Source organism: Oenanthe melanoleuca, chromosome 2 (genome assembly GCF_029582105.1).
Source record: "Oenanthe melanoleuca isolate GR-GAL-2019-014 chromosome 2, OMel1.0, whole genome shotgun sequence".
Taxonomy (NCBI): Eukaryota; Metazoa; Chordata; class Aves; order Passeriformes; family Muscicapidae; genus Oenanthe; species Oenanthe melanoleuca.
In genome coordinates, this window is record NC_079335.1 from 33,081,073 (window position 1) to 33,106,273 (window position 25,201).

The 25,201-nt window shown below is 38.3% G+C and overlaps 1 protein-coding gene across 1 annotated transcript in view; it reads left to right on the top strand.

Annotated features, from left to right (window-relative positions):
- SLCO5A1 (solute carrier organic anion transporter family member 5A1) overlaps positions 1–25,201 on the top strand; it is a 72,664-nt gene that overhangs the window by 12,212 nt on the left and 35,251 nt on the right. Inside the window, exon 2 of the mRNA XM_056485280.1 lies at positions 19,202–19,334. Within this exon, the coding sequence (XP_056341255.1) occupies positions 19,202–19,334 (133 nt within the window). The remainder of the gene's footprint in view (positions 1–19,201; positions 19,335–25,201) is intronic.

The window sequence follows — 25,201 nt, forward strand, 5'->3', positions numbered from 1 at the left end:
TCTGATGCAGTGCCACACTTTCAAGAAAAGTCCATGTTTTTATTGTCAGATTTATATTGTGTTTGTAATTACCTTGAGTATTATGGAGACTGAGGAGGGGGATCTGTCATGTTGCAGTTTCAGGATATGTGAGAAATAACATCTCATGGTTTGCCCAAGTTGGCATACTGACATTTTTTCCTAACTGCTGGTCTAAAGTAACCATGTTCCTCTAGGAAGAGTAGATGTAACTGGTAGAGACAGTGAGAGGGCTGATGAGTGGTTGTGGTAGAAGAGTTTGATAGCCATAAGGTTTATATTAGCAAGTAGCCATCCTACACTATGAGCCAGCTGCTTTTTTTTGGATTGTACCTGGTGGGAAAAAATGGTGCAGTGTATTAGGAATGTAGTGCATTTTCCTTGTCTAGTTTAATAGGATGCTCAGATCAATTATTTTGTGGTCTGAGCATTATGATTTCTCCAAAATACAACTGTGTGCTCAGCAACTCTTCTGGTGCTGTATTTGTCTGAGTTTTCTTGGCCTTTTTGGAGATATTAGAAGAATTAGTAGCATAGTTTTAGAAAAGAAGGGTTAATGTAACCCTTGTGACTGTGTCAGAGAGCTACTGGATGCTCTTAGGACTGCTGTCTGCTGCTTTTCTATTGAATCAGTATAGAGAGTGTGAGGAGCAACATGGGTTATTTTTATGTGCAGGGAGCCAAAGAAAGATACAAGAATTCTGCCCTTAATTTAGTCTGTGTTGTACTCCTCTTAAAAAGACTGATTTACTTTTTTTGCTTTTTTTCCCCTAATTTCTTGTGTAGCAAAATGGTATGGAGCTCAGGGAACTGACAGCTGGTGGTTTTCTGATGTGGGAGATTTGACTTGAGATTGAGGAATATGTGTGGGTGTGATACAACCCCTTGGTGATGTGCTGTATACTCTTGTTATACATTGTGCCAAAATAGACAGTAATCCTCTTATGTGGGATTGTCAATAAGTAATAATAGAGCACAAGGCAGTGCCATCATTTCTGAGATTTTTTTAAATAAACATAATTGTTATTCATATCTCCTATATTCTTTAGTACTTCTTAATCTTTATATTAAATAAGTCCTTCTTCTAAGTCCTGCAAACCTTACGTTTTGCAATAGTGATGTCAGCTGCTGTTCATCTTTCTAATTGATGCTCTTGCTTTAAAAAGGCCACAGAGATTTTGAGTTTTATAATTCTACTAATTTCCTATTATGAAAACTTCAAGTGAAGAAAAATCTGAAGATCATTTTGTCTGCATAAAACATTTCAATTGTCTTACAAGGAACCCTGAAAAGATCTGAAGCAATCAGAGTCACTGTCTGCAGGGTATTCATCCCATTTAGAAAACATGAAATTGGCTGCTCTGCAGCAGGGCAGACATGATAAGTTGTGCTGGAGGAGAGAAGCAATTAGCTTGACAGCAAGCACAGTCAGAGCAGAAAGGGAGGTTTGGAGGCGTTTAATTAATACTAATGCTTTTGTGCTTACAAAGACCAGAGTTGGGGTAGGTTACTGCTGCCTTGCTCTTGTGGTTCTCAAACCTGGCGTCTAATGAACATTAGAATTAGTAAAACTTTCCAGAAAAGCTAAGAAATTACAGCTGTGGCATGTTCCTCCTGAAGGTCATCGGGGAATACCTGATACTGAGTGGAAGCAGGGTCTGATCTGTAAAGCTTTTTCATTTTTAAACAGATAACAAGACCTCTTGGAATTTTTGTACTACATTTGTTTAAATAATCTGAAATAATGGAAAGGCATTTAATTTATTATACATTTTTCAAGTCACCAAACCAATTAGGGAGAAATAAATCTTTTTTGTTTCCACTGTGAAAACAGTTTTGATGGAAAGGTGTTTAGCCATCAGTGTATACTTACTTGCACAGCTTGACATTTTGAGATGCATTTTGCTATTTAATTCTGAATTTTTATTCATTTCAACTTCCATTCATTCTTGGGTAGAAGATACAGGTAAAATCCCATTTGGTTGAAAGTCACCTCTCTATGTAACTCTTGCTTCTGTTTTCTTCTAGTACATCATTCAAGACATACCTAGACTCTGATATGCTGGAGAGGATTCCTTTTTCCATTTGCTCCTCTTGAGAATACCAGCTCTGTGGCTTCAGGCTTATGTGTTTTTATATTTATAAATGTTTCCCTGATGGGTTTCAGCAGTGTGTTAATCAAAGGATGATCTCTGTGATGATTTACTCTTTGTGCAGGAGCACCAATATAATCCAGTTTGAGTTGTAATCTACAAACTTTAGTTTTGATTAGATATTGCCTGTGTTTAAATATCCCCGTGTCACCTCTTCTGTTAATGGTTATCTGTATAAACAGCTTTATTATTCCATTTTGGGAGCAAACTTGCATAGCACATTGCAGTTAATATAGTGTTTTATCACACTAATTGCCTGTTAGTGCAGTTTTTGTGCAATTAAAGTATTCTTATTGCAAATTACCATATCGCCCGAGACTTGTGTAACAAGGTAATTAATCTATATTATATCCAAGGAATAAATGAAAAGTACTGGATGAGGGCCACAGTCTTTGATAATCATTTACAAGAGGAAAGCTGAGCAGAAATGCTTGGATTTTCCCATTTTGTTGGATTTTTAAGTGCCTAGCTTTTTGTCTCCTTAGTTTTCTGGGGCTCTCCAGCTGAATGTTGCTACTGCTGAGGTACTAGCATACATGGTACATAGAATCATGGAATCATTCATATTGGAGAAGAAAGACCTTTAAGATCATTGAGTCCAACCTTAGCTGAGCATTGCAGTGCTAGTTTAGCATTAGCTTGAATTGGATCTGGAGGCTGTTTTGAGGGCTGTCCCCTAGCTTTTGTCAGCAGCAGATGTGTTTCCATGGGATGTTGTGCCTGAGGAGGGGGGAATCTCTGACTGCACTGCTCCTTCCCCTGTGCTGCTGCCCTTCCCTAGTGTGCCTTCAAGGGTTCTGTGGTACCAAGCACACCTCCAGCTGCTCTGACGTGGCTGCCAGGGCCAGGTTGTGCCAGATGTGCATGGGCTGGACTGGGACAGCCAGGGCACCGGGGAGCAGGTGGCTCTCAGAGCCCTGCACACACGGGGTGAAATCCCACACAGCACCTGAGCCACAGAAGAGGCAGCTGCCGCAAACACCTAGAATTTTAAACAGCTGCCTGAAACTTACATTCCTTTAGTCAGAGACTTTCTTGAAATGAGAGGTGTTTACTGAATAGCTCATGTATTTTTAGTCTTTTGGAAGAGAGGCTTTCTCTTTAATATCATATTTGGAACAATGGCTTCCTCTTTGCATATATCTCAGTGAAATATTTTCTCTAGAAGTTTTTGCCCCCCTATTATTGCAACTGTTTGAAACTCCCACACCGTAGCTAACAGTTACATTATCCATTGATAAGCTTCTTACGCACTCGTAAATACAAAATTTCAGGGTTATGTTGTAATGAATTATAATACATTATTCATAGATGTGGTGCTTGTGTAGAATAGAAGCCAAATATAAAAGCCATTTGGTCTTACACAGTATTAAGTATTGAAAATGAATGATAACGTGATAAATGAAGAAAACGTAACAGGGATTGGTCACCCCCGATAATAGAAATGCTCCCTTTCTTTCTTTTGCACGAGGAGTTTCTCTCCCTGCATTTTGAACAGACAAGCAGACATCTCCCTAGGATGCTGCCAAACTCACCTTGTCCTCCCTTACCTCAAACATTTCATTTTCTTTTCTTAACATCAGGAGAAATTCTATTAATGCTGAAGTGTTTGTAATCTGCTTTTGGATACTGCAATGATGAATCTGATCTAAAGAATAAAAATAGTGTAGAATAACCTTTGAGATTAAGTGCTGTTCTTTCACTGAATAGCATGCAGGGAGATGGATGTTACAATCCAATAAGGTTATTTATTCCGATTCCAAATACATTATTCTTACAATGAAAGGTCAAAGAATTTTAGAAATGAATAGAATAGGAAGACAGCATTCTGTTTTTTAGAAATGCATTCTGTTTTTTAGAAATGGCAGAATTGTTGCAGATGTTTGTTTCCTAGCAGAAAAATCTCTACCGAAATGAAAGCTGCCTATTTGTTTCTTTTCTTTTGAGTGGAATAAAGTAGCAGCAATAAACACAGCACATAAAAGGTATGCTCAGGTGAGCTTACTGAAAAGCTGGATGCTAAATAGTTCCACTAAGCAGTGCTCCTGTTGTCCATCTAAGAGTCTTCAGGATGTTCCTGAAACTGGGCAATAAGGAGGAGAAGGACATTTTCTAGTTTTGTTTCTTCTTGTGACAGTCTGAAGACATTTCATTGATTTCTGTGGGGTTTTTTTTCCTGTATCATATCAATGTAAAGGATAACATGGTGTGATCCAAGCTTTTTACTTTTCTTTTAAAATTGTGCAAGTAGTTTTTTTAGTGCATCTTCTGAGTCAATTCTATAATTGAAACATTACATATCTTCTGTGATTTTATGGAAACAAACAGAATGACTATGTCAAAATACTTTATGGACATTTGTAAAGGTACAGAAAGTGAATGGAAGTATTTACAAAAAAACAGCTTGGAAAGGCAGTGCCCATCATCCATGTGCTAAATATCCTGAAGAGAAAAGCCTGGGGCAGTACCTCTGAATTGTTCTTCCAGTGGAAAAGGAGATGTATGGTGTTAGAGTTACCAACACAGTTTCACAGGTATGAAACTGAGAAGTAACATTTTAGTTTGGTTATTCAGCTGTGTTAGCTGGAACAAGTGTCTGATTCTGCTGCCGCATCTCTGCTGCTGTTGTCACTGCACTGTTTTGATCTTTTAGTTGCTAATCTTTTCCCAACAGTTTTAGTGTTTGAAAAGCATAATGCTGTGTTACTATCATTTGTCTGTTCTGAAAGAAACATTTGCCTGAGTGGTTTATTTTATGAGTTAGCAGATGGTGATTTAAATGTGCTTGAACCAGCAAGAGCCTTGGTTCTGTAAGCTCTGTCTCAGAAAATCTCCACAAAGCACTTACAAAGTGATGAGCAAAGTAGCTATAGTATTTGGGAGCACAAATGGAGCAGCCATGATGTGTTTGAGAAGGGTTTACACAGTTTTGGAGGTTAAAATTGGCCTCCAGGCAAGGACATGTTACTCCAGAGTAACATGCAGTGACCTTAGGCATGCAGCAGGTGAGCTGCTTGGTGGAAAAGGAAATTACCATCAGAGATCTCAAAGCTGAATTTACTGTGCCATGTTTTCAGTGTTTTGAGTCCTGTATTCTGTGTATGAGTGTCACCATGATATACTTCATAAAAGCAGCTGAAAAACTTCACCTGTGTAAGAGGTTACAGGAGCTGAAGGGGTGTGTGTTTCTCAATAGTGCTGCAAAGACCCTGTTTAAACTTCTATTTCGTCTGAGCCATTTGTGGTCTGAATATAGTGTCAACACTGATGGCAGAAGTAGACTTGTAATCTTGGGATGTTTTTTAAAATTTATTAGAGACTTGCAATTGGGATTAGGGATAGGTATGTGTCAGATACGATTATCTGCATAATGATATAAACATATGGATCTAAGCATGTTCTGTTAGCATTTATAAATAATTTATACAACAGTTTTAGTTCAAGGGAATGCGATACAGAGATTTTTGTTCTCGAGGCAATTTTTTATTGTAGATTGTTTTTTTTTTTTGCAGAGTTTGTTAGAAGCAAGTATGATTTAAACAGCGATTGAAAATTGAAGAGCCTTCTTGCTAGTGTTGCATTTGGTTCTTTTAATTTTTAGATTGTGTCTCTTGTACAATGACAACCAGTCATTTTACAAGAGACAAACGAAGGCTTGCATTGCTCCTTCAAATGTATGTGTTTAATTAATATTTTTGAGTGCTCTGTTGAAATTCTGTCTGCAATGTCATAAATTAATCTCATGACAATATAGTTTCTTAAAATTATCTCCACGGTAGATAACAATTGCAGTTAGGTATAACATGTAGTACAGAGATGTAGTACGTGCTCTTTGGAGGAGTACTAAGTGTTTCTAGTTACTAGTGATGGATATTTTTATTCTTTATTTAAGAGCTGTGGTCTTCCACTTGTTATGTTGGCAAATTAATCACTATGAATCTGAACATGCAGTTAAGGATCCAGCGGGGTGTGAAGACATGTCTCTTCTGTCACATGTTGTAGAAAACTCCCAAGAGTGGAAAGATGCCAGATCAATTTTCATTAGACTTGGAAAAGCTCTGACAGCAGCAGAGACCACTGGTAACACTTGCAATCATGGTTATTCCAAGCAACTCCAGTATTGTTCCTTGAGGACTTCCCTGTCAATCTCTCTCTCTCCCTGTCAGAATAATTTAATAACTGAGGTTAAAATTTCCCAAGGAGACTTAAGGAAGTCAAGGGAGCTGCCTTTCAGTGAATTTCGGTGGGATTTAGGGCTCAAACTGAATTTTCTTTGCAAACATAAGATTAGAGTTTCAACAAATTGCTTTTTTGTGGTAAATTGATTGAAAGCTGTGATAGTTTGCAGATTGTGTACATAAGTGTAATCTTCCAATTGAATCTTCCTAGTGTAAATAACTGAAAACATGTTCCCTATGAGAATGGATGCAAACAGACAAAGGTACTAGAAAGAAAAGGTCACCGAGTTGCTTGAGTGAGCAAAATCTACATCAGGAAACATTTGATTTTCATTGGTACTTTATATGTTATTTCCTGAGCTTGTCTGTGTGTTCAGTACCAGCTCCAGATCAGTTTTTCTGGGGTGTCCTTGCTCTTTGGTGCTCTCAGAGTCACCGTGGCAGAGAGGGATGCCCAAGGATGGCTTTGGACAACCTCGAGGTTCCTTGGCTGCTGCAGCCAGTCCTGAGGCCACCACCCGTGCTGGGGTTATTTCTGCTGAATGCTCAGCTGGTACATCTGTGAAATGGCAAAGTGCACAGGCAGCTCTGCCCCTTCCGCACCAGGGTAAGGCCTTTGGAGATGTCTCACAGCACAGACAGGGAGGAAAGGTGAAGAGGCTTCTTGTCTTTTGGCATCCTTCTTTGCAATGGAGGAGGTCTGCAGAATCTACTGTGTTAGAGACAAAAAGAGAATTGGTGGGATGATTTCATGCTTTATTGGGCCAGAAAGGACTGTTATGTTCATTTACTTTGACATCTGTGTTCAATCAGATTTCATTACAGTGTTATCCCTATCCAAAGCTCTATTTATATAAAACTGTATAGCTTAAAACAAAGTTAGAGAGAATCTGTCATGTCCCTAGGAATATAATAGAGGTAACTATTTCGTTAAAAAGTCATTCTTGTGAAAGTGTTTCTAAAGTAATTTCTACATAGCCTCTAGCCACCACATTTTTCATGTCCGTGAAAGCATCTTTTACTATTGAAGAATAAAAATATGCTTAATAATCTGTTAATCTAAGTAGTTGAGAAACAAAGCTGTCATGTCTAATTCTACTCATAAAAGAAAGAAAAAGCCAGAATGAGCAACCTTTTTTTTTTTTTTAAATTGTAGACTAAATGAAAGGATATTGGCGATTTTCTCTAAAACATGTCAGCTGAATAATTAAATTACTTAATTAGTGAAAGTAACTTTAGCTGATTAGAAATTTTTCAGATTTTGTAAATCAGCCATATATGGTATTTTGAAATAATCTTGGAAGGATTCCTGTAATATAAATAGTTTTCTCTTGGAAATGCCAATGCTGCAAGTTAGTAATACTTCTGTATTTTATTAACATATTAACATATCTTATTGGAACTGGGAATGAGGTGCAAATGGAGCTGTAAATCACAGTGACAATTTATATCTTAAAAAGAAAGACAGATGTAGCTATAATATTGTAATTTGCAATAGGAGAAGCTTTTGTTAGAGTGATTTTTTTTTAAAGTTACACGTGATGTTTAAACTATGCCTTTTAATAACTGATAAAAATGTTGTGATGGTCTTGCTCTGACAAATTATGATACAAAGAAATCTTGGTTATAGGGATATAGTGATTTAGGGGTTTTTTGTGTAGAGAAAATTATTTGGTTTTGATCATAATGAAATATTTAATTTTATTTGATGTTTATGGTGGACTACAGATTAGCATTTAAAAATAATTTTTTTGCTTGACACATAGAAAAAATCAAAGTAAACTATGTAAAATACATTACTTATAACATCAAACTAAAATATTTTCACAAATTTTATTTTATTGTTGGCGCTGCATGTCAATATCTACCTTTCCTCAAGAGGCATACGTTTGTTTCTTTCAGGACCTGACTAAAATAGTTTAGGGAAATGTATTTATAGAATTATATTTATTTATAGAATCAATTTGTTATTAAGAAACTATGTCTGTGGTGTTTTTCTGTACAAAACAATATTATAAATTTCATGCCTTTCGGTTTCTCACAAAACTGTATTACCTCTTTTTTCCATCCTACTCTGCAATCTCAATTTCATTTTCTCTGATTTTCTTGAATATTTCTAACAATTAGTGTCACTTTATTAAATTTAGGAGGATGTTTTCAGGGATCTGCAGCAGCAGCTCAGTGCTTCTGTATCCTATTTCGTGGGGCTGTGTCAGGAATATCAGGAGTGTCAGGGCCATTTGAGAACAATTTGTTTCTCTGTGGTGGGGCATCCATTAGCTCCTTAACCGTGGGGAAGGAAGGATTTGCTGGGGCAGTGCTTGATGACATTTTTCCATAGCTAGGATGAAGAGATTTGGTGCTACAGCAAGGAGCTCTTCTGTCCCCAAGCAGAACATGGAGTTGAATGAGCTTTCATGTCTTATCTTATGATCCCTCCGTGGAAAACAGAGGAGAGATCCTTGCCCAGAGCCCAAAGCTCAAGTTTTCTTTCCAGAATCAAACATTTCACCATAATTCCAGCTTCATGAAAGTGCCCAAACAGTTTGTTCCTATGAAGATAAAAACCGTATGTTCAAGCTTTGGAGGATTTCATAAAATAGTGGTGTTGTCCTTTAGCTAAAATAAATGCTCTCCTCTATTTATAACTGTTACACATGGATGGAATTGTTTTTCAGACTCTTTGACCTGTAATAATATTTTCAATATTGTTTCAAATGACTATGCAGCTCCGCATTTCACTTTGCCAGTTGTTGTTTAATATATTTTTTATTGAAGCTATTGCAGCCTTCAGCCTTTCTGAATGTAGAAAAATAATTTTTTAGCAATTCAATAGATGTTAAAACTCAGAGGGTCATCTGCAAATTACTGGAATAATAGGCTTTTGCTTACAGGCAGATTTGCAGTCAGATATGAGTAATGAAGTGTAATTACTGTTGTTTTGGTTGAAAGATGAAAATGTAAGTGCAATTTGCAAAGAAAATAAAGAGAAATGCTGTGTGGCTTGCCCTTCTTTGCAGTCTATTAGTGAGAGGTAGTGAAGGGAAAAATGATCACCAACATTTTCAATAATTAACCTATGCCTCCTAGGCAGAAACCAATTTTTGAAAGGAAATTAATTCTGAGGGAATATGATTGAAATAATTTCCCCCTTTACTTCTTCGTTCTGTTGTCTTGCTGGTGGGACAAAGCAAAAATGAATATATATATATATATAAAAGTGTGCTTACTATTAGCACCTAACCTTCCCTTTCAGTAGATATTTGGTCTATTTCTGCTCCTTCCTCACATTTTCTTTCCTAGGCACAAAGGACCTGACTTTGACTAATGATGAAGTATTAAAGGATGCATGTCAAACCTTCCTCTGAAAAACAGGTATTTGTGTGGCATTAGCTGCTTTGTGCACAATATAAGCCCACATCTGTAGACTGGGTATTTAGTGTATATAATTTTTGCTAAGGAATTGGTGCTTGTTCCTGGTTCTTCTGATGGTTCATGATGGCATACTCATAACATCTGGTTCTGTGCCTGATAAATTTCATGGGGCTCTTTTCTGCTTTTCCTCTGGGAGTGGATGCATTCTCCCATCTCAGAGAGATGAAAGGACCTGAATAATATATTCCTGTTGCTTTGGGATCTTAGACTACCTGAACATGATGTAAAACAAATTAAAAATAAATCATAATACAAAACCTCTGAAATATTCTTCTGGGCTGGATTCTGCTGATCTTGTAGCTATGGACCTTTACAGCTGTGATTTTAAATTTGATCTCTTTTTTTTTTTTTTTTTTTTCCATTTTCTTATTTGGGATCTACCTGTTGAGGTCTGCATGAAGGCCAAATTTCAGCTTTCACAGTTTGATATTTCTCAGTTGTGATAGCCTGAAGGGGATAACATGTGAGTGAGCAACCCTGCTCACTCCAGTGTAGTTAGAAGTAATGCTAAGGACATGAACATCAGTTTTAAGAAGCTGAGATCAACAGAGTCTATAAGCACATGCCTGGGGATAATCCCCAGTGAAAATTAAATGTGTATATGTAGCTTCAATAGCCAAACCATTAAAAAAACCCCAAAGCCAAACATTTAAAAGGCAGAGATGAGATATTCTCATTTGACATAACCTTGTGGAAAGAATGCCAATGAGTCAAGAGGCTGCTTCAGTATGTTACAGACAGCCAAGAGCTTCAATGTCCTTTTAGTAGGAACACCACTGAGTATAAGTACAGAAGTGTCAAATCCTGCCTGCTTCAAGAGAGGTCACACTGGCTTCAAGAATACTCTTAATGTGAATGTAAAATTCTCTACTGTGCATTTAGCTCTCAGTGTTTGAATTAATGGGAAATAATACAGTGAAATTATCTAACCAGTTATTAGTTAAAGGTTTTTTAAAATAATTTGGAGTAGTAGCTTGCTTATGGTTTAATTAATAATAGTTATATTCAGTAGATAATTTTCAATGGGAATGGACACTTCTTCGATGACATTTCATTGTTTTTGTTCTTGTGAGTAATCAGAACTTTGGGATGCTGACAGACCAAGAATTCAGAAGGGACCAAGGAGTCGCTCAGTTGGTGTTAATACAAATGGTCAACATCTCTATCTAGTTGCCTTACTATTCAGAAAAGTAAACATTTTTAAGAAGCTTGCCCTTTCGAAAACGTGCAGTTTGGGAATTCATGCCTAGTCAACTTGGCATATGTTACCTTGTATTTAAAATGCAACATACCAACATAAACGTAAAAAAAGAAGTGGAGCGTTTCTGAGAGCTGATTTCCAGAAAGTAACAGCCAAGAGCAGAGCTCTGCCATCTGTTGCATCTCCTTGGACATGAACTCTTCTCAGCATGTATTGATATGGAAAAGTACTGTTATTAAAATTGCATCTGTCTGAGACCTAAATTTCAATAACAGTACTTTTCTATATCAATATCTCCTACATATTGAAAAAAAAAAATTGTGAATTTTAAGAAAGATCACTGTTACTCCTGCATTTAAGCAGTTGTTGACACTTCAATTTAAAATAAGTTCCAAACACCTATTTAGTTACCAGTGCCTTTGGCTTAATGGAAAGAATATCAGAACATCTTTGTTTTCAGTTTAGGTTCTGATCATGCAAGTATAGATATGTTCATCTTTGGTCATGCAAACAATTTACATCATTGGGGACTATCTATATGCTAAAAGTTAGTTGTATGTGCTTTTGGAATACAAACATCTCCAGAAGATTCTTGTGTTAGAGTTGGTTTAAGAACTTATAAAGCTGGTAAAACTTGATTTGCTTGATTATCCAATCTAAGAATTTCTTTGTGCATGGTGTCTAATCCAGTTAACCACACTGATAGGAAGTTACATTCAGAAATAGCAGCCATTTTCACTAATCTTTTCCAACAAATGCATCTTTTTCATATTTACTTGCTAACCACAAGTCATTCTTGGTAATATTATCAGCAAATGTTTATTTATAGGTGAATATAAAGAGAGAAAATACAGATCTAAGTAATATTTGTGTGTTCCAAGCAAAACGGTTGTCCCTAAAGAATAGGACAGTCTCCAGTTGCCCCTGAGATTTCTACTTCCACAGCTCTCAGGTTTTAGGAATAAAGAAATAAAGATTCTCATTTTAAGCACTGGAGTAGTTTTCCTTGGGGAAGTCATTTCTTTAGCCAAGTATCTGTAAAGCTGAAATACCATGGTGCAAGTATAAGCTTTTCTGCTTTGGTTTTTTCAGTGTTTTCACATTTTGGATTGGTTGCACACACAGTGTAGTGTAACCAAAGGACAAATACTGAGTCTGTGAAATTTTGGAAGTTGAATTGCTTTTGTAGGCACCGTGGCTCTACAGCATAGCAGTGGCTTGGAGCAGCATTGCAGTGACAATGTAGACAAGAAGTACAGTTTGGGACAGACAGCCTATTTTAGCTTGTTTTCTTTGGGCTTGCTTTCCTGGGTTTTTATGGATATAGTAAAATTAGATCCAGTGAAAATGATTATAATGTTTTAGAACATGATCAAAATGATGACTGTAAAGCATTGAAACAGTGTAGTTGTTTAAATCAGGGAATGATACCTGTTTTAATACAAATTATATCTTAGTTATAAAGCTGTAAGAGAAAAGTAAAAATTCAATGCTTTTCATCTGATGTTGGAAAGTCACTTAAATAAAATTTAAATATATTTTATTTAATTTAACTTCCAGCATTTTTAATGGAGTGGTAAGCTGGACCATACATTTTCTTTTCCATGGTAGGCATGTAAAATTATGCTTCAATTATGTTTCTTTAAAAATTTGTCTTCCAGGTCTGGAATCTACTTGTTAAAATAGTGTCAGATTTATTCTATACAAAGATCAAGAGAGACTACTGAAGTCGTTTTGTTGCTCTGTTTATTGTTTTGAGTGGAACACTGGATCTGAGAGACCATTAAAGTCATGGTAACGCTAATACGTTTTGAAAGGAAGTGATTTAAAGATGTGAACTGGACAATATTATCTGAACTGCAGTAACGCTCAAGGCATTGTTTGGGAGCAAATAACCACATTAAAGGAAAAATCCTAAAGCATGTATAGATATGTTTGGTTGTGTGTTCGTGATGAAAAGAAGGAAGTGAACTGGTTTCCTGACTTAAAAGCTTTGGAGAAGTCTGCCTGGCTTCTGCTCACAACTCAGTTTTGTGTCCTCAGGCTCAAAAGAGCAGTTGAACCTTATGTTTTTTGGGGTAGCTTCTGTGTAGTGAAATTAGACAGAATGAGGTAAATACACCTTTATGAATGGAAGCAATGTTTCTTTGAAAACTTCTTTATGCTTGATCTTTGCTATCCCATCACAGTGCTGTGGCATGAGAGGAGCAGGGGAGAGCTGGGACCTGTTCTCCTTTGTCAGCTTTGCTCTGTGTAGAAATCAGAACCTGCTCTATACCCTAGAGAAATAACAGTGCTGCTCATTTTCCAGTGACAGACAGCACAGTACAGCTTTCCAAGGAAATATCTGCTGGTGGCACTGGAGAAGATGCCGTGCTACCATAGCATGATGGTACTTCTCTGGCTTGCAAAATCCCAGGTGGGATTTTTTTAAACTGTAGCCCTTTAAATTTCTTGAAACATAAATATTCAAGATTATTATATAAAGTTCATCTTGTGTTTCTGTTACAATCCACAGATTGTAAACAAGTAATCTATAAACACAAGGCTTTCCTTGCAAATTCGCATGAATGTTTTCTTTCTGGTCTTGTTTTTATTCTTCTTTGTGCTGTTCTTTCGTTAGAGTGTTGTTCAGCCTGTAAGACACTGAATTATTGCTTCAATTAAGTAAATTACACTTCTGGACTTATTACTCTACTTTACAACTATAGGGGATTAATTTTGTCTTTTGTATCTCTATTTTCCAGCCAATATCCTCATGGTAATGACAGTTAATATTTTGGAGTAAAAATTTGAAACCTACAGATATAAAAAGATTATAATTCTATACCACTAAGAAGTATCCTGTAAAATCTATTAAAATTGCTCTACTATTCTGACAATAGCAGATATTCATATACATACTTGTATACATATATAAAATATACCTTTAGAATGCACCCTGTAGCTTTTGCAGGATTTTGCAAATTCCAAACTTGCATTGAAAATAAAATAAAGGTCAAATTCTGCTTGTCTTACACATGTATGAAATGAACAGTATGGTGATGTGCTGCCAAGACTTGGACAATGGAGTCTTTCAGAAATGTTCCTCCTCCTCCCGTGACAAACTCTGTGTGGTGGCATATGTGTGCACACAGAGGAGATGTCAGGGACTGAGCAATATATGCCTTTGTTTTTACTTTTTAAACCAATAGTGCCCAGAAGTCAACCTGTTGTAGCTCATAGTTTCTGTTCATCTAGGCACAATATATGACTCGTTATTTTAATTGGTGCTCGTTATTTTAATTGGTACTAGCATGGCTAATATAAAGAGGCGCAGTCAGAGGGTTCACGTATGCATTTGAGGGTGCCACAGAGACATATGTTACATATTCTCATTTACAGAGCCTACTGAAGATGTCTTTTGGTGTGATTAGAAAAGGAAAAGGACATTCACACTATTTTTATAACTCCGTCTCATTAATTTTGGTAGTGTAGATAGATTAAAAAAAAATTATTTGGTAACAAAGTTTTTTTATGCACTTGATGTGAACATAGAGATTTTCAGACCCTTAGAGGATTCAGCTCATCTTATTGTAGTCAGAAAGACTGTGCTGGAATAGGCTGTAGGTAAAACTTTCTCCTGTTGAAGAAGAATCTCCTATGAATAAAGCAATTGACAATATAATAATTTTGTCAAATGTTGTCAGAATAGCAGCATTTATTGCAACATATTCCAGGATAGCTTTGTGGTGAGGTATGACATTGTTTAATCTTAATTCACATGGATAGGTAAATTCCTTCTGTAATTAGGTTACTAATTCTCTGACTGCTGTTTTCTCTGCCATCTAGCATCTTTGCTGTGATGGCAATTTATGGTTAAGCCTGGCTGGCCACAGCCAGCTGCAGTTTTGAAACCTAGACCACCTTGTTAGTATGGCGTAGAGGCTGAGATATGCCATGCTGAGGACATACTCAGTGAGGCAGTGAAGCTCCTCCAGTACAAAGCTTCAAGGAATTAAAATTGCCAGGGCTAGATATTGGGTGAAAATGGGCACTTTAACTCTCTCCGAACCAGGATATTTTACTTATCTACAGTCTGTGTCACAAGTAGAGCTGTGATCTGAAAGACCAGGTTTGGGAGGACTGGGAAAGGCTATCCCTCATCACTGAAGGAAAAAATACACCCAGAGGAAGAGATACACTTGGTTATGGAAACTTAACCACAGCACTAAGATCTTTGGAGAATAGAGAGACTTTAAAGAAATCCGCAAGGTCTTTGGTCTTTGGAATTGTCTTGTTTAAAGGCTGTGTAATTTTAGTAAACCAACTTGTGCTTTCCTCTAATGACTTGGGATGCTACATGACAGCAGCAGCAGCAAGTTACAACAGACTTCTGGGAAAAAGTTTTTGCCATGTCCAGTCTGATCTGGTTGTGTTAATTGTCATGAGTAGTTCTCAGATGGCTCTTAGTCACCTTGAGATCAGCTCAGTTGGTTAGAGCATGCAGTCCCTGGCAGAAGGCTGAAAGGAAGGTGCTTATGTATCATCTACATGTTTTTGAGCCTTTTTCATCCAAAAACTGGAGGCCTTTAGTGTTCCAAGTGGAAAAAATCTGAAACTGTTCTTCACAGGATTTTTTATTTGTGAAGCAGGTACAATTTTGATGACACCCTTATTGAATTTCTTTCCAGTTTAGTTTCCTTTCTATATCATCCAGTAATCCTGGTGGCCTACTTGGGAATCAAAAACGTCTTTATTCCTGAATATAGCTGTGAGGGCTGTGACCAGAATTTTAAGGGTCCAGGACCCTTGAGTAGCCTGCCAGAGTGACTTATGGAGCTGGTTTGCCCTTCACTTCCACAGCAAGGTTTGAAAGTTAGGAGCAGATTCTTTCAGGTACCTAATTTTGAAACACTGAAATGTTATGCTTGCTATGCTCTGTGTGTAGTCCCATTTGTAAGTCTAAATCAGTTTCTTGCACTAGTTGTCCAGCTTCTGTTAGTGACTGTTATAAGATGCTGAAAAAGATACTGCAGTGTATCTCAAAATGGCAATTTCAAGAACTTACCTGCTGGTGCTTCTTCCTGCCATTGACCAGGAACATGGAGGCTCTGTGTTTTCTGAAAGACTCAGAAAGTGACATTTTGCCTGTAAGTTATATTAAAAGTAAATACATCTTGAAGCCTGAGCAGCATACAGCAATTTTAAAATACTCCTGATGTTGTCAATAGGATTTCTTCCTCTGAAGTAAAACAGTGTGTAGTGTTGCTTTTTTCTTTATTATGCAATGTTTCTGCTTACAAGGAAAACCCTCTGAAGTTTCCAGGTGTGCAAAATACAGTATTTGGGTAGTGTTTTGAAACTTAAGCAGTTCTGCTTTCAGTGGTGGAACTAAAGCTGAATTAATGCAGTATAAGTATTTTTTCTGAATACTGAAGTGAATGGATTAGGTCAGTCTTTTACTCCCTTTGTGTTTCCTCTCTAAAGATTTTAGAGATCTGAGTTTGCTGTAGTTGTCTGAATCAATTTTCCAAGCAAACATTTGTAGAACAAAATTTATTATTGGTTGTGGGAGTGGGAAGATAGTTTTCTGTTCGTTGTTTTTGTTTTTTTTATTTCTCGTGACATGAATTTTGCAAATAACAGTTACTGTGGGATTTATCTGACCACTTGCTGCTAAGGAGCAGAGTTTCAATGTCTGATGGAGCATTTTAGGCATACAGAGAATTGTGTACAATCAGTTCAGTAGGGGACATGGCTGGAATAAATTTAAATAGTGAACACAGTTCTGAAAACCATTATGTGAAAAGGACTTGAGCAAAATCTGTTTATTCAAAATTACAGTTTCATAAAAACCAAAAATGTGTTTACAAAAAAAATGACTTAAAAAGTGACTGTGTAATCAATTTGTGGTCTGGCATCTTCTAGTATAGGCAGTTTTACCTTTTGTGGTAGCTTCTGTGATTTTTTTTTTCTGCAATAAGGCTCTCTTTTTTACTTGTGAGAATGCTCTTGTTCTTTATTCTCTTGTTTCAAAACATAAGATGGAAATGTGCAAGTTAATTTGGTTTAATCAGGCAGATTCAATGATTTCTTTTTGCTTATTTTAACTCTGAGATATAATTTACTGTAACAGGTAGCATGGAAACCCAAGCTGTAACAACTCAGTTATGCTTCTTCAGCTGCTGCAGTCTTGGATTCAGCATGTCTGACTGAGGATGGGACCAAAAAGGATGGAGTTTGCACACTCCTGTTGTGGACAGGGACTAGTCCAATAACCATCTGGATCTAGAGAGAGAATTAGAGAGAATTAGATAATCAGTTCTTTCATGTGCTGCTAGAGGATCTATAGCAGCTGAGCAGGTGTTGCTGTGCTGGAGCCTGGGTTTGGTGGTACAAGATATTGAGCAGATAGCAGAGACCAACCCTTCCACCCCCTTAACTTTTATGCTTACATAAATGAGAAGCATATGAGAAGCAGGGCAGAAGCATCTTAAAGGCAGTGGGTACTGCAGGATATATTAAGGAAGGAAAGAGATACTGTAGGGGAATGGAAGAGTGGAATAAAACAGCATTTCAGTTGGAAGAGATGTACAATGATCATCTCATGCAACTGCCTGACTGCATTGAGGCTGATTAGAAAGGTAAATCTTTACTAAGGGCATTGTCCAAATGCCTCTTAAACACACTAATAAATCTGGCACCTTCCTAGGAAGCCTTCATGAGTTTGACCTCCCTGTCCATAAAGAAATGCTTCCCAAGATCCAATGTAAACCTCCCCTGGTGAAGCTTTGAACTATTGAACTTTGAGCTATCCAGTGACAGGACACATATCAGAGAGAAAAGATCCAGTGAGTAAAGAGCCCCTCCTCAGGAAGCTGTAGATCAATGAGGTTGTTCCTCAGCCTCCTTTTCTCCAAACTAGAGAAGCCTCAAGTCCTTATCTGCTCCTCATAGGTAATTTCTTCCAGCCCTTTCACCAGCTTTGTTTTGCCCTTATCTGGACCCATTCAAGAACCTTCACATCCTTAAATTGTGGTGCCAAGAGCTGCACACATTGCTCCAGGTGAGGCTGCACCAGTGCTGAACACAGTGGGATGGATAATCACCTTTCTTGAGCAGCTAGTGGTTCTGTATTTGATGGCCCCCAGGATGGGGTTTGCCCTGTTGGCTTCCAGGACACACTGCTGATTCTTGCTGTGACTGCTGCCAGTCAGCAACCCCAGATCCCTTTCTGCAGAGAGGCTCTTCAGCCACTTCTTTCCCAGTTTGTACTTGTGCCTGATTAGTCCATCCCAGCTGCAGAATCTGGTATTTTGACTTGTTAAGCTTCTTGCCATTAATCACTGTCCAGTGCTCCAGTCTGTGCAGATCCCTCTGCAAAGCCTCTTGTCCCTCCAAAGAGTCAGCAGCACCTCCCAGTTTGGGATCATCATCAGATGTGCTAATGATGGATTCAGCTCCTACCTGCAGGTTGTTGGTAAATGTATTGAACAGCACTGGCCCTAGAATTGACCCTGGGGAGCACCATTGGTGACCAGGTGCCCCCTATGAGCTCTGCCAATTCTTCACCCAGCACAGCCTGCAGCCACTCATCCCACAGCTGGACAAGTTGTCCTGAAGGATGCTGTGAGGCACAGTATCAAAAGTGTTACTAAAATGCGGAAAAAGCACATCCATCACCTTTTCTTCATCCACTGGTTGGGTGACCTTACCATAGAAAGATAACAAGTTAGTTAAATTGGACTTTACTGTTTAAACCTGTGTTCTATCAATTTCTGAAATAGGAATATTTGATTTCTTAAAATGGACCATTCTTTTATACATAGTATTAGATTGATGATAGCTAAATTAGAATGTTGTATTTCATTCTTTGATTACAATTTTTATTCTTTAGTTTTCTGCTTTTCTGTTTCATTTTGATTTGATTTGATTTGATTTAAAGGAAGTGTTATCAAATGGGAAAAGTTTTATGCAAGTCAAGTATGCTTTCCATCCAGAATACTAAAATAGTGTATACTTGCATAACTTGACTGAAAATGTGCAGAAGGCAATAATCTTCTTACTAATACGAGACTTAGCCAGTAGTTGCTGCCTTGGTTGCAAAAAAGGTCCCTAAAAGTTTTAGGGTGCAGAACTTCTTGTTTAAAGAAGCATCATTTATTTTGTGATTTCATGTGTAAATAAATAATGAAACATTTTATTGATCTGTGACTGACCTTTTATTTCCTCAGCCATCATGTATGTAATGGGAGCACTTGGACCTGCAGCTGGATACTTATTAGGAGGACTTCTTATTGGTTTCTATGTTGATCCTAGGACGACTGTGTACATTGACCAGAGTGATCCCCGATTCATTGGAAACTGGTAAGGATCAAACATTTTTCAAAACTGTTCTCTCAGTTGTTGGTAGGGAATTAAGACAGGTTGGAAGATTTTATTCCTTGATGACTTGTTTAAGGTTGTGGAAGGAGGCCCAGGAAGATATTGTTTCTGTTGATTGCTACACACTAGCCTCTGAGAGAGAGAAGTTTTCCACTGGAGTGCACAGGAGCAGTGCATGGGATGCCCCGCATGTTTGGCTGTTCAGGACTGTCCCTGAGCACACTGGGCACTGGCAGGATATTGGTGTTGCAGGAGGCCATGGACAATCTGCTGCCCAGAACTGACCTCTTCCTACTGGAAGCCGGATAAATCTTTGGTTTACCAGAGGCAGCTTGAAACACTGAACTCTGCTGCCGAAATGAGAAGCACTAGACTTTACTGGTCCTGTTCCAGCTGAAGGAGATAGGATGGGTCAGAACATGCCCTTTCCAGTCCTTGTTTCTCAAGGTGGTGATGGCTTGTGTTTAGGCAGCAGATGCTGGAAACCATCACATTATTCTCTAATAAGGAGTAAGCTTCCAGCAGTACTTAGATGTGGCAGCTCTGATTGTTAGCTGATGTCTTCATGCAGCCTTTGAGATGTGGCATCTTTGGAAATGGGCCTTTGAGGAAGCAGGTCTTGAGGCCTTAACTGTCTTTTCTCTGATAAATTGTACGTCTGCCTTGAAGTTTTCAGAAAAAAGCTGAAGTTCATTATCCCAGGAAGAGAGCTCTGCTTTGTAGGTGTAAGGTGCAGTGTCAATTCTCATGCCCTGGGTTAGTTTGCAGTCAGTCTGTATGTTCCTGTTTATTCTGCAGTGATCTTTCCTGACAGTTTGATATGAAAAATTCTCTCCTTGGAGTTTTCCTAAACCTTTAAGGATTTAATCCTGCTTTATTGGTCTTACTTAGTCCAAGAGCATTGCTGCAGTGTTTTGTCAAATTTTCAGCAAGAGAAAGGCAAAGCTGAGTGCTGAGCGCAGCCTTGGGGTTAACAACTTCCTGCCCTGATTTATCTACTGCTTATCTCACTGAAAAGTTTTGTTCTGTCAGTGTGTAGCAATGTCAAAATCTGGACTATTGTATAAAAGATTTGGAATAAAAGCAAAATATTGCACTTTCTTTGTAAAATTTTTACACTTCATATGTTTTAATGCCATGTCAGGACTCGTAATCAGCATCTGATCAGTAGTTTTTGACAGAAATTGCAAACAGGCCTATAAATGTGTTTGTTAATTGAAATCAGTGGGGCTGCATGAATATGGGATAAACTTTTGACTTTATCTATAATACAACCACTGATATAACTGAGTTTTAACTCAAGCAACTTCAGCAAAATAGCCAAAGCAACAAAATCAGTAAAAATAATTCTTTTTTTTTTTATCTTGGTGATTAAATCTGTAGGGTCTGGCTTTCCTTGAAGGGTATTCCAGGTCTTTTTATTTCTCTTAGTTTTTGACTATGTCAGTTCTTTCTCTCTTACATTTCTAGGAGTATCAACTCCTATCAGGTCTCAGATATTTTGTTGCACAAGCTGTGGTGGCCTCTCATAAGAGTTTAGTGGAGTTTGTAGCGTATGTCTCATTCTCTTTTCTCTTTCTGAAGCTATGTCTACCCATTAAAAAAAAGCAAGACTTCTGTGGTGTAAGGGTTAAACCTTTGTTCCTTGCTAGTCACTAACTGTCTGGTTGCAGAGAATTCTGGAAGTACACATTTCATTCCACTGAAATGTATTTTCTGGGACTGTGACATTTTCTCCTTGCAGGGAAGTGCTGTGTAGTCAAGTTTATTTTTATTTATGCAATCTAACAATTTGAAATGTAAGAGTAGCCCAACACTTACTTCAGCTGACACACTATAAAAGTATGGTTCAATTGAGATAATTGTCGTATATGAGATTTCTGAGTTGTGTTCCCTTTGAAGTGAATTAGTGTCTTTGATTCCTATCTATTATAGCTGTAAGGTTCCTATTGTAACTTATCATGGGACCCAATTTAACAGTTTCCATTGTTAGAGGAGGCAATGCTTACAGACAAAATAGTGAGTATAGTAACTATGATATGTGGCTAAAATAAAAGCAGTATAGCCTATTTTTTTTCCTTAAGCTGTTTCTTTCTAGGAGGTATATTGCAGAACATGTTATTTGGTTTATCTCTCATGCAACATGGTAAAGCAGAATGGTTTTTTTCAGGGTTTTTTCTGGTCTGATTATTCCTTGAGTTTCACAGGACTTGGATTTCTGCTGCTAGGTTTTGCACACCTGGGGTTTCTATAGGTGCTCTGGGCTAAATTGCAAGCCAGCTGTCTGTGCCAGCCCATCAAATGTTTGAAACTGTTTTTTATTCAAATGTGGTAACTGTAGGGATCTCTGTTAGAAATCATTCATCATGTTGTTGTCTTTGAAAATTGTTAATGCGCTATATAGGGACCTCATTAGTTGTGAAGTAGCCCTTGGCAATCCGTCAGGTGCTTTGAATCAAATTTTCTTTTGCTGACACTTTTTTGAGTGTTTTCCTAGTTCAGAATCTGTTTAATACTTGGATCTTCCTATATGGTCTTTCATCAACATTCCACAGAAGAAGTTTAAAGGAATTCCTTCAGCATTGTCTGGTCCTTCCTTAGCTTTAATTGCTTTATTTGAGGCCTTAGGGCTTGTGCGGATGCCTTTGAGGTATTCTTCTGCATATTTTCTTTGACTTTAGAAGACAGAAAATCAAGGGCTTTTTAAATTAATATAGCTTCTGTTCTGACCTCTCAATTTCCCACTGTAGGTGTCCTTATTATTTTTGATGCTGTCTTTTGTCTGTTTTCCAATTGTTTGATATTTCTCCAGGAAGTTGTGAAGTGTAGATGGTGAGATAATTGCATCCAGCGCTGCATTTGTGGCATCTCCAACATTTGGTATGCTGTCAAAACAGTCCCTTTGGATTTGAATTTCATCTTGTGCTACATTACAGGCCCTGTCTCCTTTGCTGTTTCCTCCTGAGTGGGTGGTTGCAGATTTCTGCTTATTATTGCCACAGATTGTTTCTTTGATCAGTGCCTTTGCAGATTCTGCCTTTGAGATCCTGAAAGGGATGTTGCTACATTTTTATACAGACTACGGATTTATTCTGTCTGACAGTGCTGACTAATCCTCCTAAAAGTCTGCTTCCTAATCCATGTATGTTATCAGCTAAAATGAATGAATAGAGGATTTTCTGTTTACATAATATCAAAATTAGGCAAAACTTTCAGTCACTTATATTTGCCTTGAAAAAGCTTCCTGTAAGCTTCTAATAAAAATAGTGTTACACATGGCTGTTTATTCGTTGCCTGTGTATAATCATTTACCATATGAAGCATTGCATATGAATTTGTCTTAATTGAAAAATAAAATTTGCAATGTCTTTGCAGACAAATATGAGGCCAAACGCTTTTTCTTTTGTGTGCAAGTAATCTTGTCTACTCAGAATTTAAAATGTTTTAAAAATGGAACAAGTATATAATTAATAGTGTAAAGGTAGTACAAAAATATGTAAAAATTGTTCTTGTGTTAGGTTTGATGGCAAGGTTTTGGTAGCAGGAGGGCTACAGGGGTGGCTTCTGTGAGAAACTGCCAGAAGCTTCACCTTTGCCTGAGAGAGCCAATGTCAGCTGCCTCCAAGAGGAGGCTGGCCACGGTTGGGACCATCAGTGATTGTGGCAGCATCTCTGGGATAACACATTTAAGAAATAGGAAACAAAAAGACATGCAACACCAGCAGCAGTCAGAAAAGAGTGGAATGAGTATGCAATAGAAACAGCTCTGCAGACCCCAGAGTCATTGAAGGAGGAGGTGGAGGTACTGCAGATGCCAGAGCAGAGATTTCCTTGCAGCTGGTGGGAGCCTTTTGTTACATCTTCTCTCCCCTGTCCTGCGGATGATGGGGAGTGATAAGAATGGCCTTGGTGGGCACCTGGCATCCAGCCAGGGTCAACACACCATGATTCTGATTTGAAATCTGATTTGAAATGAAAAAGCTCTCATTGTCATGGTTGGATGTTATAGTAATGTGATTGACTTCACTGGAACTACAAGTACTAGTGTAGATTTGTATGGTGGGTTGGCTTTGACTGACTGCCTGTTGCCCACCAAGCTGCTCTCTCACTCCCCTTCCTCAGCAGAACAGGGAGAAAATACAATGGAAAGCTCATAGATTGAGATAAGGACAGGGAAAACCCTCACTAATTACTATCATGGGCCAAGCAGACTTGACTTAGGGAAATTAACTTATCCAATTAATAGCAGAGTAGGATAGAAAGCATTAAAAAGAAATCTACAAGCACCTCCTACCCACTCCGTCCTTCTCCCAAAGCTCAGCTTTGCTGGAGTGATGCAATGGGCTGTGGAAAGGGGGGTGTGGTCAGTTTGTTGCTCCTTATCTGCTTCAGACAGACTTTTATTAACTGGTCCAGCACAGGTCCTTTCCATGGGGTGCAGTCCTCCAGGAACAGAGTGCTCCTGTGTGCAGCATCCTCCATGGGTGACATGTCATGCCTGAAAACCTATTCCTGTGGGGTCTCTCCACAGCCCACAATCCCTGCTTGAGCCTGCTCCAGCGTGGGTTCCCCCCAGTCTGGAGCCGAGTACCATGGCCTTGTCCTGGGTCTGCAGGTGAATGTCTGCACCTGGAGCCCCTTCTCCCCTTCTCTCACCTTGGGTCTGCAGGGTTGTTTCTTTCGTATTTTCTCACTCCCTTCACACAGCTGCTGTGCAGTGTTTTTTCCCCTCTCTTGAATAAATGAACACCAAGGTGCCACAAGCATTCTGATAGGCTCAACATTGGGTAGTGGTGGATCTCTGAAAACTGCTGGAACTGTCTCTGTCCAGCATGGGACAGCTAATGTCTTCTCACAGAAGCAGCCCTGCAGTCCCCACCGTGCTATCAAAACATTGCCATGTAAACCTGGTGCGATGAGATGAGTCTGTAGTGAAAACTGCACTTCCAGTATGTAAGAAGAACTTTGTAGGTGGATTCTGAGGTTGTCCTTCTTTATGGAACCAGCTATGTGAGGTTATGTTTCCCTTAGTCTCTCACTGTTAGAACTCAGAGGAGAAATGATGTTATCTGATACTCTGCTATCAGTATTCTGCTGCTGACTCGAGTTAACTCTACAGAAGTTTCTAGTGCAGCCCTTTTGCCCATCTGCGGTGCTGTGGTGAAGTCCATGAAGCTTTTTGGCTGCAGGGAGGACAACTGTATGCAGCTGAAGAGCTCTGTTCTGTATCCCACACATTGTCCCTTCTGTGGGTATGTCCCAGGTCATTCTCTGAGAGCCAAGGGATCATTTCAGGGTTGTTTTTATATCCCATAATTGAAAGACACAGAGAGAGAAGAAGAAATTCTTTGTGAAGGCTATTTCAGGTTGCAGTCACAGAACAGAGTTTTGGGCATAAACCCTGGCATGAATTGTAGCACATTAGTTGTTTACATTCAGACTTCGGGAACTCTTCAGTTGTGGAGGGAAGAGAACTGGACAGTCAGGACAGTGAGAGGTAAGCACTGGAGCAGAACAGGTGTATCTATCAGAACATTTTATCTTCTTATGACATGGATAGCTTTTTCTGTGTACTCCAGAGAACTATATTGCTTTACAGGGAATTATCTGTGAAAGGCAAGTCAAATTAAATATCTTATTCTCAACACTTGTCACTGAAAAACTACCGAAACTGAAAATTTGTGGTAACTTAAAACGGACACTATGTAATAACATTTGATGGGCCCTGGATAAATACCTTTCAGTAAATAAGCCAACAGAAACATCTTCTGATTATGGAATTTAGTGCAGTGAATGTTCTCCCCTACTCCAATTCTTTACTCTAAGTCTCAGTTTTTCATATTTTGCAA